The following is a 15,359-nucleotide window of genomic DNA, read 5'->3' on the forward strand; positions in this document are numbered from 1 at the left end:
GTTTTCAGAAGTCAGAACTCATCCGAGGCAGGCTTCAATGTCCTGGCCTGATTCTCTCTACGTCATCCGGATTTGGTCAGCCTGATTAATTGGTTGCACTTAGGGCAGTGCTGTCTTCTGCGTGGCCTGGGTGAGACCCCTTCCCGGTAATCAAACATCTCTGAAAACCACTGGATTCACTTCAGTCACCCCGTCTTGCCCAAAACCTCTGTTGATACAATCTGGACCAAGCTTAACAAGCCCACCGGATAGACCGGCACTAACCCAACCCGACACTGGACTCCACTCTCGACACGCGCCAGCAGCAGCCCTGGCCCACAGCGCCGGGTACAGGCCAGACATATAAAGCTGCGGCCTGTGGTGGTTTGAGAAGGGCCAACTCGACACATGTAATCCTTTGTGTATTTTCACAACAGAGGCTAAATGAGACTGAGGAGGCTCTTGAATTCGGAGTATCGTTGTAGCCTCGTCTCTGGCAGCAGTTGCGTTGGTGTAGCTTTCCTCAGTGCATTCTTCTCTGCTGTCTTCAAATAATTTTCTTTTGGCCTGACGACTGCTGCCTTTAGCCAGCGATCTGCCTGGGCTTTCTGAGAAAAGCCTCTGGGCTGAACCAGAGAAAGAATGTGTGCGCCTGCACACCCAGTCAGCCTGCTTTTAAAATGCCATCAGATATATCCAGTCCAGTGGGAATCCCAGGTGTCTCGTATTGGTGTCAGACGTTTTGTGCTATTTTGTCAACATACAGGTGGCAGTTCCAACCGGGCAAAGTGGGCAACTGCCCAAAACATTTCTTACAGTGGTAGATATAAACCACTCTTGGTTTATGTCCTTGTTGGTTTATATTGAACCCATTTTATTGTATCTAATTTTTTCCCACTACGTCAACATACATCAGGGATTTATTCATTTGGCAACCCCTATAGTCACAAGTCGTCTCAATGGATGGCTTTGTTTGATGGCTGTATGAATTCTAGGTTATGCAATGTGGTTGCATTACATCGCATTATTTAATATTGTAACCGGTCACTCTTTATCGAATACCGTATTTTTCTGACCATAAGGCGAACCGGATTATAAGATGCATTAAGTGAAACAAAACAGTCAGATAAGGCAAACTTTACTCAACTTATTCTTTTTGCTTCCTCCTCGTCCGTAACATTGATTCATTAATGTAGAATTATCTCGCAGCTGCTCTGTTTCCGTGCTGTTGCAGTATATTAATGACTAACCTCATATTGTGGATGGATTATCTCAGTTGTTCTCCTGACTGAAGTTTGATCCGTTTACAGCATCCTGCCATGCGATTGCATTTGTCCCTAACCATCGGGAACCCTCACGTTAACTTTTATTGAGTGGAAAAGAGTTAGCGTTCATCCTCCAGCTTCACTGTTTGTTATGCTAACATAGCTGTGTCGCTAGCGATCACGTAGCACATCATTATATACCAGCTAGCCCAACTTCAGTAACCCTACAAACGTCACTGCTGTTTAGTTTTCTGTCTTCATTTATGTTGGAAGTGATAGCAGAGCTGTACGTTTTCATTTTTTACAGAAATCTCTCAGTCAGAACATGCTATATCATGTTTAGGTGGAAACTAGCGAGCTAACTTCCTGCTAACTCTGTTAAATTTAATAAATTCCGTTTTCATGGATTCCTGGATGTTAAACTTAATTGTTACACCTGGTAAATCAGCAACGCTGATCATTTTATTAAAGGTGAAATAATTTAGACAGTTTTTAACTCTCAGTGTACCGTAGTGTTTGTTTGACTTTGGGACCTGAAGCGGAGTTTTGGCGGTGTTGCCAACTTAGCGACTTTGTCGCTATATTTAGCAAGTTTTCACACCGCCTTAGCGACTTTTTTTTTTTCTAAAAAGCGACTAGCGACAAATCTGGAGACTTTTTCTGGCATTATTGGAGACTTATGACTACTTATTCACATGGAAGCACGTATCGCTCTTACTCTCAACAATCAGCGGTTGCTTCAATCTGCACCTCGCCTGTGCGAAAACGCTCACAGGCGGCAGGTAGTCCTCACGCAGCAGTCGCCCCAAGCTGATGTCAGAGCAGGAGATATTCACCCCTACCCGTTAAAAACTGCAAATGAATCGTGCATGAGCGAAGTTGCTGCTATCGGTTTGCTGTCAGTAAGCACAACCAGAATTCATACATAAGGCGCACTGTCGATTTTTGAGAAAATTAAAGGATTTTAAGTGCGCCTTATAGTGCAGAAAATAGGGTATATTCAAAAGGACTTCATGTGATTCATAATGAGCTTCACTATATTTGTCCAAAACCTTATTTAGGAATATGTTTAGTCTGTCTTCACATCATGATATATCGTGATGTCCTGCCTTAGTGTTGTGTCCAACTTTTGGAGACAATTTCCCTACCAGTGTTGGATGCCTGTAAACTTCATATGTTTACGTCCTGACTTTCTTCTGCAGAATTGATTTGTCTACCACTTATTTCCAATCCATATTGTCGAACAGTTTCCATTAAAAATGTATATATATATTCAGCCATTTTAAAGTTGTCAGTTTTGCCCAAGTACAAATGTAATGTCTCATGTTTATGGTCATTAGTTGCTGTCCACTCATATCATTGATCTTTTCTTCTGTTATGTACAAAGTAAACTAACCCCTGGCCTCTTGTTCAGGGAGCTCCTGTTTTACTACTGCAGGATATTCGACAGCTGAGTGTCAATCCTTCACACATGCACACCCCCTATGCTGCTAGTACCAGTATGTACACCCGCCTCTGGACATAATAAAATAACAAACAACTCCCTGGAGGCCAGCTGCGATGCTCTGTTATAACTGTTAACAGTGATATAGTCATGCACATGGAGTGCATTTATAAGCTTTGTTTGTGCAAGAATACGGCCGTGCAGGGCAAGGGAAAGTTTGTGTTTCTTTTGTTTTTTTTTATATTTAGCTCGTCTTTATTGGATCTCTTTTTGTCTAATTGGGCGCGTCCACACTCTGCCTAACCTCTATCTGCTTTTATGTGAACGCCGATTTATGCGTTTCTTTGTGAATGTGTTTTACTGGACGGAGCCCCGGATTGCTGTGCAATTATTTGCGCTTACACTTGCTTTGTGCATGTGCGCGCATGTGCGCTTGCAACAACATGTGGTCAGTCTGTGGTTGCGGCAGTGGGAGGGACGGCAGGGCAGCCTGATAACAGAGTCTGAAGGGACCTCACATCCACCACCACTATTTTTAACGGACCCAAAAGCAGAATGAGGCTTGTTGCAACACACAAAAAGGCACACACAAACAGTTAAATGTCTGCTTAGAGAACAAGGCATACAAGGAGGGTTTGATATTTTCATAATTCAAGTTTTTCTTGTATTTTTTTTGTCTGAAGTTCCAATCCACAGCTATAGGGGGACGCGTGGTTGCACTATGAGGTTCTAAAGTATCTAAAACAGCTGCATTGATAAATATCTTTTTATATGATATAATAAATATGTCTGTTTTGAATAAATGCACTAAAGCCTCGATTATACTTTCTGCATCCACGGCTCCACTGGGATGTGAAGAGATGTGAATTTCACGATCATACGGTGAGCGTGAGAGTCTGTGTTCACGTTCCTGCATGTTTTTTGTGATCATGTAGACTCGTCTGCAGAGTATTTACATTACAATGCACGAACTATGAATGTGCCTCAAGGAGTGAAGTAAAGAGACGAATAACAGGAATGACTTACTGGCAGTTGGGTATCCAGCTGTCCATGTCCGCAGTATAATCAGTATAATCAGGGCTCAACAAAGACAGACTTGCAACCCTTCACACTAACATTCACATCTACCGATCTTTTAGAATGGCCTCTAAACCTAACATGTGTGCCTTTGGACTGTGGGAGGAAGTTTAAGTACCCAGAGAGAACCCACACAGGCACATGCAAACCCAAAACCTCCTGGCTGTGAGGCGACCACTAGACCGCTGTGCCAATTATTTGCAATGTTTGCAAACCTCCATGTTTAAATAGAAGCACATACACTGGATACTTTTTTCATATTTTAATGTATTTTGTTGCCAGCGATGTTACCAACTCTCACCATTCCCTCAAATAGTGTCTGAAGGACTTACAACATGTCACATCTAATCTGAAGAATGTGAAGTATGTTTCTCTGAAAATCTGAAGGATGTGATGCGCATGCTTGAGAATAAATCCACTCTGGAGCTGCCTTTCTTCTGGCTAATGTTAGCTAACTCCAGTGTGCCTGCTAACACAGAAGACCGTCAGATAGCAAAAGCCAGTTTTAAGTGGTTAAGATTTAGCCGCTAATTTATCCAGACTCCCAGAATTCATTTGGTATCCGGCCATTTTTTATATGAGTTTATCAGCTAATAATGTGAACCAAACATTGTCTAATCTATGCAGCCACAGCTAACCCGCTAACCATATCTGTTATTGCTTGGAAAATCATGTCGAAGTGGAAATTGCTTCACCACCTAAGGAGACCCATAAGTCTAACTTATATTTAATGAGCAAGCATAACTACAGTAGCATTTATTTTCTACCTTAATAATAAACAGTGGGCGCTAAACCAGCTAGCTGTATCCATACAGTATAAAAGATGCACCTAGATATACGAAGACAAACGTTTTCACAATCGCCTCATCTCAGTTTCAGAAAAAACAGATGTGTGGAGGATGGATGGGTCTGACTGGGAAACTGGCTGCTCATTGGATTACGTGTCATCAGTCACAACCTCAGCATGAATGTGTTTTAAGGGGTCAAGACACAAAGCCATTATTCTGTACATTTCTATAGGATCACAGGTCTGTTTGCAATCACAGCACCTGCCATCTAGTGGTCTTCAGAGAGAATGCAGGTTATGACATGCCATGCTGTGTTTTATACGGTCTGTGTCTGCAACCTTCATCTCTTTTTATTGTTGCAGCATTCAAAGAGCTGATACATACGTATACAGTACATACGCTTGTCTCCTAGTTGTTTTAAAAGATTCCTGGAAGTCAGTATATAATAGTGCAAGCTCCTTTAAGCATCTTATACATTATAATCATACAATACACAGTACTGCTTTTGTTTTTCATGTCGGAACCAGTTTATTTGACCACAAGTCATATGATCATTTTCCTACAAGTGTGGAAGAAGTAGCAAGAAAGCAGGAAATCCACATTTAGGCATTCAAGGGGGAAGAAATCGGACATTTGATCAACAAAAATAAGCCTGCAGAAGGTCTCTGTGCTGCTGTCTTATCGTCTCCCATTCATTTACGCTTGATCCTATCCCGGGATCTCCTCCCACAGTGGGGTGTAGTTCTGCACTCTGTCTTTGGGAGGAGGAATTCTATAAATATTTCGGTTTTCTCCGTGCCGGGCTGGATTGAGCCGGTTGAGCCTCCCATGCAGGGACTTCCCAACCCGGTGGATGAGGTGTAACTGTGGAGTGCAGCAAGAGAGGGAGAAAAGACAGAGCTCCCTGCTTTGGACACTGGAACCAGTGCTGGAACCGGTGATGCTGCTCAAGCAAACTTTTAATGAGCAGGCGTGTGCTTGTCTAAACTGGAAGTAACAGCACAGACCACAAAGCATATCGAAAAACCTCTGGAGTACTTTTTGATCTGCACTTTTTCTTTCTTTTTTTATTTTAGCAAAGTGATAAAATCGTAATAATGTGGTTAAATGATTAACTGCTCTTATATCAGTAAGCTAATCAAGGCCACCATTGAGTTAGAAGTCAGACCCACAAGCTTTCTTTAGAACTCAACTATTTTGTAATATCCTGTATGGCTGTGCACCAGCAAGTTTTAAAAGACACTTGATGAAGTTTCTAGATTTAAACCCCCACCAGAATAGATTCAACATTTCATCATCCACGCAGGTAAACAAGATTATTTTAGTCTGGCACCGTGGCCGTGAGCAAACAGGGTGATAGGTTACTTTTAGAATGACTTCCTTTGCCGAGCTTGTTGGAACTGGCAGTGAAAATGAAGACATATTCTTATGTTTGAAATAATGGGAATCAAAATTACTTGGAAATGTTCAATATTTGGTTTGGGAATCTGCTCCAGCTCTGGCTTCTCGTAGGTGGAAAAGCCCTGAGAGAGAGCTGACAGCGAGAGGAAGAAGGACCTGGAGGTGTGGAAGCTGTTTGTGTGAGCCAGTGGGTGTTGCCTGGGCGTGGAGACTGCAGGAGATGAGATGGGGCAGGCCAGAACTCAGCGGCCAGGCTTGGTGCTACGTGGTCGCCCTGGTTTTCCCCACGTTGCCTTCCCTGCATAGCGTAATGAATGGCTTCCTACTGGTCTGTGGCCATGGCCCCAGCTTAAAGAGTATACTTACCAAGGCCCAGAATACACACCCCAACCAGCCAGCCAGCCTGTGTCCTGGCCTCTGAATACTCCCAACCGCCAGTCCACCTGCTGCAGACTGGCTCAGTCTCTCATTGGCAAATCGGCCGAAGTGAAAAGAATGATTAAATCTTCATCGGGAAACTTCTTGCTTTCCTGTCCAGAGACCAGAGGTCACACGCCAGGATGGAAAGATGCTCCTTTGGAGCAAGCAGCGTGTTGACCTTTCAAAGTGTGCTTTGAGTATTTACTGGAGAAGAGGGAACATCAAAAGGGACAACTCTGACCATCTTCTTGTCATTTAGGTTGAGCAACTAGTGGTTGGTGGAGTTGCTGTGTAGGATTAACATGTTCGCGTCCCGGGCTGTTTGGCTCAGTGTAATAAATAAAACAAGACAGAAAGCCCGTCTAACAATAATTTCCCATGTAAGATTTCTTTTTATGATTGGTTTGTAAATGCACCATAAAAACCATTAAATTCCAGACAAAGAGGAGTATTTGTGCTGTAGTCCAGACGTGGTTGGTGTCCAAGTAAATTTTCCTCCAGGGAATTCGTATTTATTGTCTTGTAATTACTGATGATTCGCAAGTTTCATTCAGCGCACAGTGTTTTCTCACCCTTTAGTCCAACATTTAGGAGCTCACCCTGTTGCCAAATGCAGTCATATAGCCAACAGTAGAAAATCCCCATCAGTAGTGGTTTGATGCTTCATTTCATAATGAACCTATTAAGACTGAGTGCAAACCCAAACATGTTACACTATCCCTTTAAGGTGTGATGTCATTGCGTGGCTTACCCTTTAGAGCCTAAGGCAAACCACGATTCATTTCACTGATAACACGTCCTACAAGGTCCATCTTTTATCTACACTTACACACTGTAGCTTGTGATTCAGTAGTTACTGTCTACATGCATCAGACTCTCCTTTTATTAGATCTCTGCCACACAATGTGGTTGAAAAAGAGGGGAAAAACCACTCGAACAACAGAGTATCAGTAACATGTATGTGTATGTATCACTCTGCCAAGATGTAAAGATGAGTGGAGTTTAGTCTGTTTCTGTAGGGCTTGTAGATAATTCTCTGTGACTCTGACTCCTGTATAATAAATATCCATTCTGTCTTTTTCAATTTGTGTGTGTGTGCACGTGTCGGTCTGCAGGTGCTGTTTCTCTTGCGCTCCTACCAGACTGACTCACACAGACCCCTGCCAGCAGGAAGCGGCATCGGTGAAGCTCTCTGTCAGCGCATGTGGCTCGCTTCTCGGTAATCCTAAACACGCCCACACACAAACACACAGATAAGCATCCATCCCTCTTTTCCAGCTCCCTCGCCAGAAGAATAGCTCCTTGTCTCACCGTACATCCCCTCCCCGGCCCTGTCCGCTTCATGTCCTGCCCCGGCTTCCATTTCAAAGAGACTGCCTGCTGACCCATCTGCATGCAGTCCCCCCCCCTACTTTCCCTCTACCTCTTGCCCTCCTGCTAAAAGTCCAGGCCTCAAGTTGGGGCACAGTTACCTGCCACCCTCCCCCCACCAACTCCTCCTCTTCTGTGTGAGGTCAGGTTTAGGTCTCCTGTGCTCAGGCCCTACAGCAGATAACACAGCGCCACTGAGTTAGCAACACTAGCCCTACTAGCTCTGCTTGGTTACACTGATGAGCTTTTATTAAGATGACGAGGTGAATTCTTGCTCACCAGAGCGTACCCAGAGTCTGCTCGTTTGATCGCCCGGCGCCGGGAGCCCGGCGCCCAGATCTAAGGACATCACAGGTCAGAGTATCTTTGTTTTTGGGAAAAGAAAACCTCCCAAACTCATCCAGATCACCACTAATTTGAGGCAGCCGCCTTCCAAAAAGGATGGAATGCATTGTTCGTCTGGTCTGAGTCAGTGTTGGGTTTTGGCCTCACACCGATCCTTGTGTTGTGTCATTTTGGACTTTTTCTGGCTCCGCGAGGGTGTCCGCGCTGCAGCGATGACTCTGGCGACGTGAAGGGCCGGCGTCAGCCTGTTAGGACCTTCTCCAGTGTGTAGTTTGGATCGCGATCTAACGATTCAACTTCTTACAGCGTGTTTGATGATGATAGCTCACATTCACAGGACTCATCGCTGCCAGAATCTGTCATTAGTTAACCAACAGTCGCTCCTCTCTCTCATACACACACCGTGCTCCATCTCGAGTATCGTGCGTGTATTAAGCGTGCAGGCGGCTGATGTGGGGGCATGTGCGCGTTATTAATATCCGAGTGATGAAAACATGACGTCAAGCTCGCACACTGTCTCTGTTGTTTTCTCTCGCACACACACTTGTGGCCTCTTGCAGCGCTGTGGTCACAATCTTGATAGAACGCACACACTTTGCAGCGGCCACACATAAACTGGGTCGACATTTACAAATAATATGACAGCAGCGAGAGCTTTACTTCACTAATGTGCAGGGCAGGAATAAAAAGAGAATAACACCAAGTCGTTCGTGTTTTGAAGCCTTTGTGTGAAAACTCCTGTGACATTCAGGAAATAAGTCCCGTCTAGGATGACAGAGCTGGGGGCAACTCATATGATTCTGGCCTATTCTCAGCCATCAGGATTCATCAAAAATGAGAACACAAATCACTGTGCCATTCAGTGTCTGATCCCATGAGCTACTGACCCACTAATAACAGTAACTGTTTGTCTGTGTCAGTACAATTAAGTGGTTTATGTGTCGTTCCCAGGAGGCGTTCAGGACCTTACTTGTTACCGATCAACAAGGAAGCGAGCAGTCTGATAGTGAAGTGCTGTGTTGGGGCATATGGTACTATAAGGTCTTTCAGATAAGACGGGTCCCGATTATTAAGGCCGTGGATGTGACCAATGTGACAAAGCTGCCACTGCTTTCAGATGTTTACAGTGTATGAAGTTTCCAGTTTATTAGGAACACCTAACTCGCGCTGTTGCAGTGCAACACAAAAATCATGCAGGGCTGTTTCTAATGTTCGGTTTTTGAAGCCTCTCTCAGAGAGGTGTTTACTCAACCGTGTGGTCATTTCAGCTGATTGTTTCCTTTGCTCTGATTTATTTTATCTGGTGAATTTTTAGATGTTTCGCTTGTTTGACTGTTGAACTGTAGGTCCAGGGTGTGTTTTTTCTTTAGCTTATGTTTGAATTTTATGGCGTTTTGTGACTTTATATGTTATATTTATGTTGGCAGGTTTGTTAATTTGCTCAACTAAATTGAAAGCTTAAAGCTTGACACCCTACTGAGTGAATGTAAACACTTTGTGCTGCATACATTTGTGTAGGGAGCAGACTGGATATGGCTGGGAAAAAGGTATTTAAATGGATTTTATCCACCTCATGGTTAGAAGGTCGTACAGTGCTGTGCAAAAGCGGCATGAGCCACAGAGCCCACACTCAGTTACAGCAGAGATCACAAACGTTCTCACAAGCAATAAATGCACCGAGTTGGCCATGCCCATTGCCTTAATTCAACAGTTTGTGGTGAGGCATCAGCCGGTTCGTGAAGAAAATCTTCGTCTGTGATCTTAATGGGAAACAGATGATCAGTGACTGGAGGCTGCAGTGTTATCTCTTTAAATCGATAAGCAGTTTAGGAACATTTAGGCAGCCTACTTGATAATAGAGATCCTTCATTATTAACAGCTCTTAAACACAAACTCTGTTTTTCCCCCCAACGTGTCTAAATGTTTCTACGGCTTTTGAGGGTCAACCGATTTCAGTCAATTTTCTGTGCTGGATCAAAGACGGCCTCGTGTTTCTCTCTTTTCAGACAGAACAGTTGTGTGGTGACCAGAGGAGCCTTTGTGGATGTGTTGGTGTGCCTGTGCGGGCCTGAGATCAGCATTCTGGAAGGTGAGTAGTAATTGTGGGATCACTACTTTTCACCGGAGTTTTAATGAAGACCTGCAGAAATATGCAGAGCGTGACACAAATGCAAGTCCTGCACACTACCCACAACCACGTGGTGACACACATACAGTGACATGAAAAGGTTTGTCTGTGTGTAAAACACAAGCTGATTAGATTGATCATCGAAGCCAAAAAGCTGTATTTTAATCATCCACTTTGATCCAGTCTGGATCAGGATGGTTTAGGTGTTTGTTACTGAACTTGTAAAGATGACACCAAAAATAGTAGACATGGTTAAGACAGAAGTTCAAACTGAGCATCAGAATTGGGAAGAAAGGAGATCAAAGTGACTTTGATTGTGACATGGGTGTTGGGGACAGAGCGGCTGATTGGAGCATTTCAGAAACTGCAGATCTGCTCTGATTTCCTCACACAGGCATCGTTACAGAGAAAGTTCTCTGGATATTTTCTCTGGATGAAAATGCCTTGTTGATTTCTGAGGTCAAAGGAGAAGGAGCACACTGCTTTGACATGATATGAAGGCAACAATAGCCACTTGTAAGAAAAAGATAACTTTTTATTGTCAGTGCACACTCATACCTAATATACCTTATTTTTCGGACCATAAGGCGCATTAAGCAAAAACAAGCATTTGCATTCATTCTCCAGCTTTACTGTGTTTATGTTATGCTAACATAGCTGCGTTGCTAGTGATAACGTAGCACATCATTATATACCAGCTAGCCAGTCAGAACATGGTATATCATGTTTAGGTGGAAATTAGCGAGATAACTTCCTGCTAACTTCTAACTCTGTTAAATGTAATAAATCCTGTTTTCATGGATGCCTGGATGTTAAACATAATTGTTACACCTGGTAAAGCAGCAGCGCTGCTCATTTTATTAAAGATAAAATAATTTAGACAGTTTGTAACTCTCAGTGATGCCGCAGTGTTCGTTTGACTGTGGGACCTGAAGAAGACCGAGTTTTGGACCCAGATCTCTCCGCGAGGCTCCTGACTACGGCAGCCGTAATGCTCCGGCAATACATCAACCGGTGCAGCTTTGTATCTTACCAAAGTCGTACCAAAACATTTTTTGACAGATTTTCGAGCACCGCATAAAATCGATTCAAGGTCAGTAGCACAACCAGAATTCATACATAGACCACAGTCTGTCAGACTCGGCCCCCACCGGTCCAGCACCATCACACTCAGCACCGGGTCTCCACAAGGATGTGTTTTGAGTCCCCTCCTGTTTACGCTCTACACATCCGACTGCTCCCCTACCCATCTCTCAAACACCATCATAAAGTTCGCGGATGACACCACAGTGGTTGGACTCATCTCAAGGGGGGATGAGTCGGACTACAGAGATGAGGTCAACAGACTGACTGAGTGGTGTTCAGTTAACAACCTCCAACTGAACACCACGAAAACTAAAGAACTTATCTTGGACTTCAGGAAGGGCAGAGCAGACCCGGCCCACTTTACATTCACGGGAGCTGTGTGGAGAGGGTACACTCCATGAGGTTTCTGGGCGTGCACATCTCTGCTGACCTCTCCTGGACTGCAAATACTACAGCGGTGGTTAAAAAGGCCCAGCAGCATCTCCACTTTCTGAGAGTGCTCAGGAGGAACAACCTGGAGGAGAGGCTGCTGGTGACATTTTACAGAGCCACCATAGAGAGCATCCTAACGTACGGCATAACAACATGGTATGCAGGGTGCTCAGCTGCAGACAGGAAAGTACTGCAGAGGGTCATCAACACAGCCCAGAAGATCACTGGCTGCTCTCTGCCCAGCCTGGAGGTCACTGCAAACTCTCGGTACCTCAGCAGAGCTGGCAATATCATCAAGGACCACTCTCACCCCAGCAACCAACTGTTTGAACTATTACCGTCAGGCCGACGGTACAGGTCACATAAAACCAGGACAAACAGATTCAGGGATAGCTTCTTTCCCAGAGCTATCACCGTAGTAAATAAGCACAAAAACAATTGAACCTATTCCATACCGTCACTGTCATTATATTATGCTGCTATTCATACTGTCATTATATTAATGCTGCTATCCTGTATATATTGTACATACTATTGTTTGAGTACTTATGATTGTTTTTTTTTGTACTTTTTATATTTTACATTTATATTTATTATTGAAACTTGCACCAAGGGAGTGGCACTCCAATTTCGTTGTACTCTGTACAATGACAATAAAGGCTATTCTATTCTACATAAGGCGGACTGTCGATTTTTAAAAAAGTTTTTTAAGTGCGTCTTATAGTGCGGAAAATACGGTAATAGTACAACGAAAGTGTCCCACATCAATACTGCGCGCAACTAAACACAACACAGTAACTTAAAGTGGGTTTTTTTTAAAGTGCAAGAAAGGTATGAGCAAAAAAAGGAATGTCTTAATAAATGAATAAAAGAATGAGTGTTTATTGCACATTATTATTATTGTTATTGCCCCCACAAAAGTCCAAGGAGGTAGCCAATCAGGTGAGCTGTTAGCATTGATTAGGGCTGTTGTAAAAGTTGTCCTTCAGTGTGTTTGTCCACGACCTCAGCAGCCTGACTCTCAGGAGCTGAAACACCCGGTGTCCTCGGTGTGTGCAGTCCCGTGGCCCCCTGAGACAGCGAGTGCTGTACAGGTCCTTCAGGGAGGGAAGAGGATGTCCAGTGATTTTTGGGGCCATATTAATGACCCTCTGAAGTGCCTTTTTGTGTGCAGCTGGAGAAACATACACAGATGCAGTATGTCAGCAGCCAAAGTATGCAGAAGAACATCTCTAAGTGCAAAACAGCCTTGAAGCATGAGTTCACCAAACATGAGAAGGTTTGAAAAAACCTGCTCCGAGTCCATTTCTGGTGCAGTATTTGGTTTGTAGGGTCAGCATTTTGTGTAAACAGCATGAAATCATGGATCCGTCCTGCCTTGTATCATTAGTTCGGGCTGCTGGTGGTGTAGTGCTTCACACTCTGGACCCCTCAACACCAACTGAGCGTCATTTAAGTCACTATCTGAGTTTTGTTGCTCAACATGTTCATGTCTTTATGAGCACAGTGTATCCATCTTCCTGCTTCCACCAGGATAACGCAACATATCATAAACCTCAGATCATCTCAAACTGGTTTCTTTAAGATTTCAGTGAATTCACTGCACTCAGATGGCCTCTACTGTCAACAGAGCACGTTTGGGATGGGGTGGAACAGGAGATTGGTATCCTGGATGTGTTGAATTGACAACACAAAGTATTCAGGCAGTTCTCAAGACAACGGTGGGTTCAGCATAATACCAAGAACGTGTACCTAATAAAGTGGTGTTCTTTAGGCACCCTAAAGAGGACTGTGAACAGGACATAGTCCTGACGCTTCTGTAGGAGTTATCTTAGAGCTCAAATGAATTTTACAAGAGCTTTTTTTCCTTTTATTCACTCTAAAATTGTACAAAACCAAAAATCCTACCCTCTGTTAAAGTGTTGAACATCATTTCTCTTTAACGTCCTCTCACCTCACCGATCGGGCGTTTGCAGTCGTAGCGCCTAAGCTGTGGAATAATTTACCCCCATACATCAGACAGGCTCCTACTGCCAATCTTTTTAAATCTTATCTTAAAACACATTTTTATTTACTGACTTTTAATACAGCATGAGAGTTATTTGTTAATTCATATTTGGTGTTTGCCATCAATACTAATAAAGTTATTTTATTAGGTATGTTGTATTCTTGTACAGCACTTTGGTCAACGCTCCTGTTGTAATTAAATGTGCGATATAAATAAATAAACTATAACTAACCTAAAATCATGTTAGCTAACGGGCCATAAATGTTGCTGTGCTGTTTAAAACATTCCAGCTTGCCTTAGAAACACTAAAAATTGGAGCCAGAAGATAAAATCCCCACTTTGACAACTTGAAATGAAACGATCTACATCTGGTGTTCCTATTTGCCCACTCGCTCATGCTCCACCTGTCCACCAAATTTCCTAAACTTTCCTCTGCAGCTTCCTTTTATTTAAACGTTCTTGCTGACTAAAGTACAATCTCTTTGTTAAAAGATCTTTTCTGGGTTCGGTGTATTCTAGTCGAACAGAGTGATGGATATTTGAGTTTTGCTGCTTGTCACGGCGTTGCCCGGCATTTCACCAGCTCAGCAAGCAGCAGCTGCTTTCAGTCCATTTGCTTCGAATTTGACGTCGGAGCTTTCATCATCTGAACGGACAACCGTGCAACTTTTGTTGGCGAGGCTGTGCACCACTGCGCTCTCCATTTAGACTTATTGTTGACAGGAGTCTGCTTCGTGTATCGGGTAGTTCAGAGAAGCCTCCTGGTGCGTGCGTGTGCACGCTTGTGCGGTCATGTGCGCACGCACGCAGACCTGCGGGGTCTCCACGCTGGAGGAATGTGAAACCGAAGGCGAGCGATCTGTGACAGATGGTGGGGTTGCGTCTGTGACCCAGTTTATGGAGGAGTGCTGTACAGAGAGGAAAGAGGGAAAGGGGAGGAGGGCACCGATGTTTTCAGTGGGCCATGTGCTGAGCACATGTTGGTCTTGACAGTGGAAATACCGAGGATTTCTCCAAACAAGCCTGTAGATTGGCCTGACTTGGCTCTCCTCCTTACATAACTAAATAAGCAGCCTGGAGCTTACACACCTCTAATGCCTCGATTATTATCATAAGTCTGTCTTTGGTTTCACCCGCTCTGGTGGTGGCCTTTTTATTTCTCCTTCTTTTTTTGTTCCTGCTCCTCACCTCTAATCACTTCCCCTGTTCCTCTTGTGTAATTGCACTTCTCACTTGAATCAGATTTAAAAAGCCACAGGTTTTGGAAGTTCATTTGAAAGCAGCAGGCTCTTAAGAGCGCCTGGCACCAGAGGAAAAGAAGGTGAACAATCCCCTTTTTCAATATTACTTTTTTTCCCTCCCCTCTTTTAACTGGCTCCCTGCATTAAGTAGGAACTTTGCATTTACCAGCCAATTCCTCTCAGCTCTGAACACAGCTCTTTGTTCATGAGTGTGCACACATTTCTCTGCTCCAGCTCTTTGATCTGTGCTGACTCATAAAAAAAACCCTCTGTCCATTGCTTCATCTCCACCTCAGCCAGCCTGCTGTTTCTTTGCTTTCCAGCCTTGCCAGTAAAATAAACTGAAAGCTTTAGCAGGAGAGAGAGAGGAGAGT

The 15,359-nt window shown here is 43.8% G+C and overlaps 1 protein-coding gene across 1 annotated transcript in view; it reads left to right on the plus strand.

Moving 5' to 3' along the window:
• thada (THADA armadillo repeat containing) overlaps positions 1–15,359 on the plus strand; it is a 122,871-nt gene that overhangs the window by 74,326 nt on the left and 33,186 nt on the right. Inside the window, exons 30-31 of the mRNA XM_085368927.1 lie at positions 7,490–7,593; positions 10,097–10,179. Of these exons, the coding sequence (XP_085225053.1) occupies positions 7,490–7,593; positions 10,097–10,179 (187 nt within the window). The remainder of the gene's footprint in view (positions 1–7,489; positions 7,594–10,096; positions 10,180–15,359) is intronic.

The sequence above is a fragment of the Diplotaxodon limnothrissa genome, linkage group LG13 (assembly GCF_057381915.1).
Source record: "Diplotaxodon limnothrissa isolate DT_005_m linkage group LG13, D_limnothrissa_male_GT1.1, whole genome shotgun sequence".
Lineage (NCBI taxonomy): Eukaryota > Metazoa > Chordata > Actinopteri > Cichliformes > Cichlidae > Diplotaxodon > Diplotaxodon limnothrissa.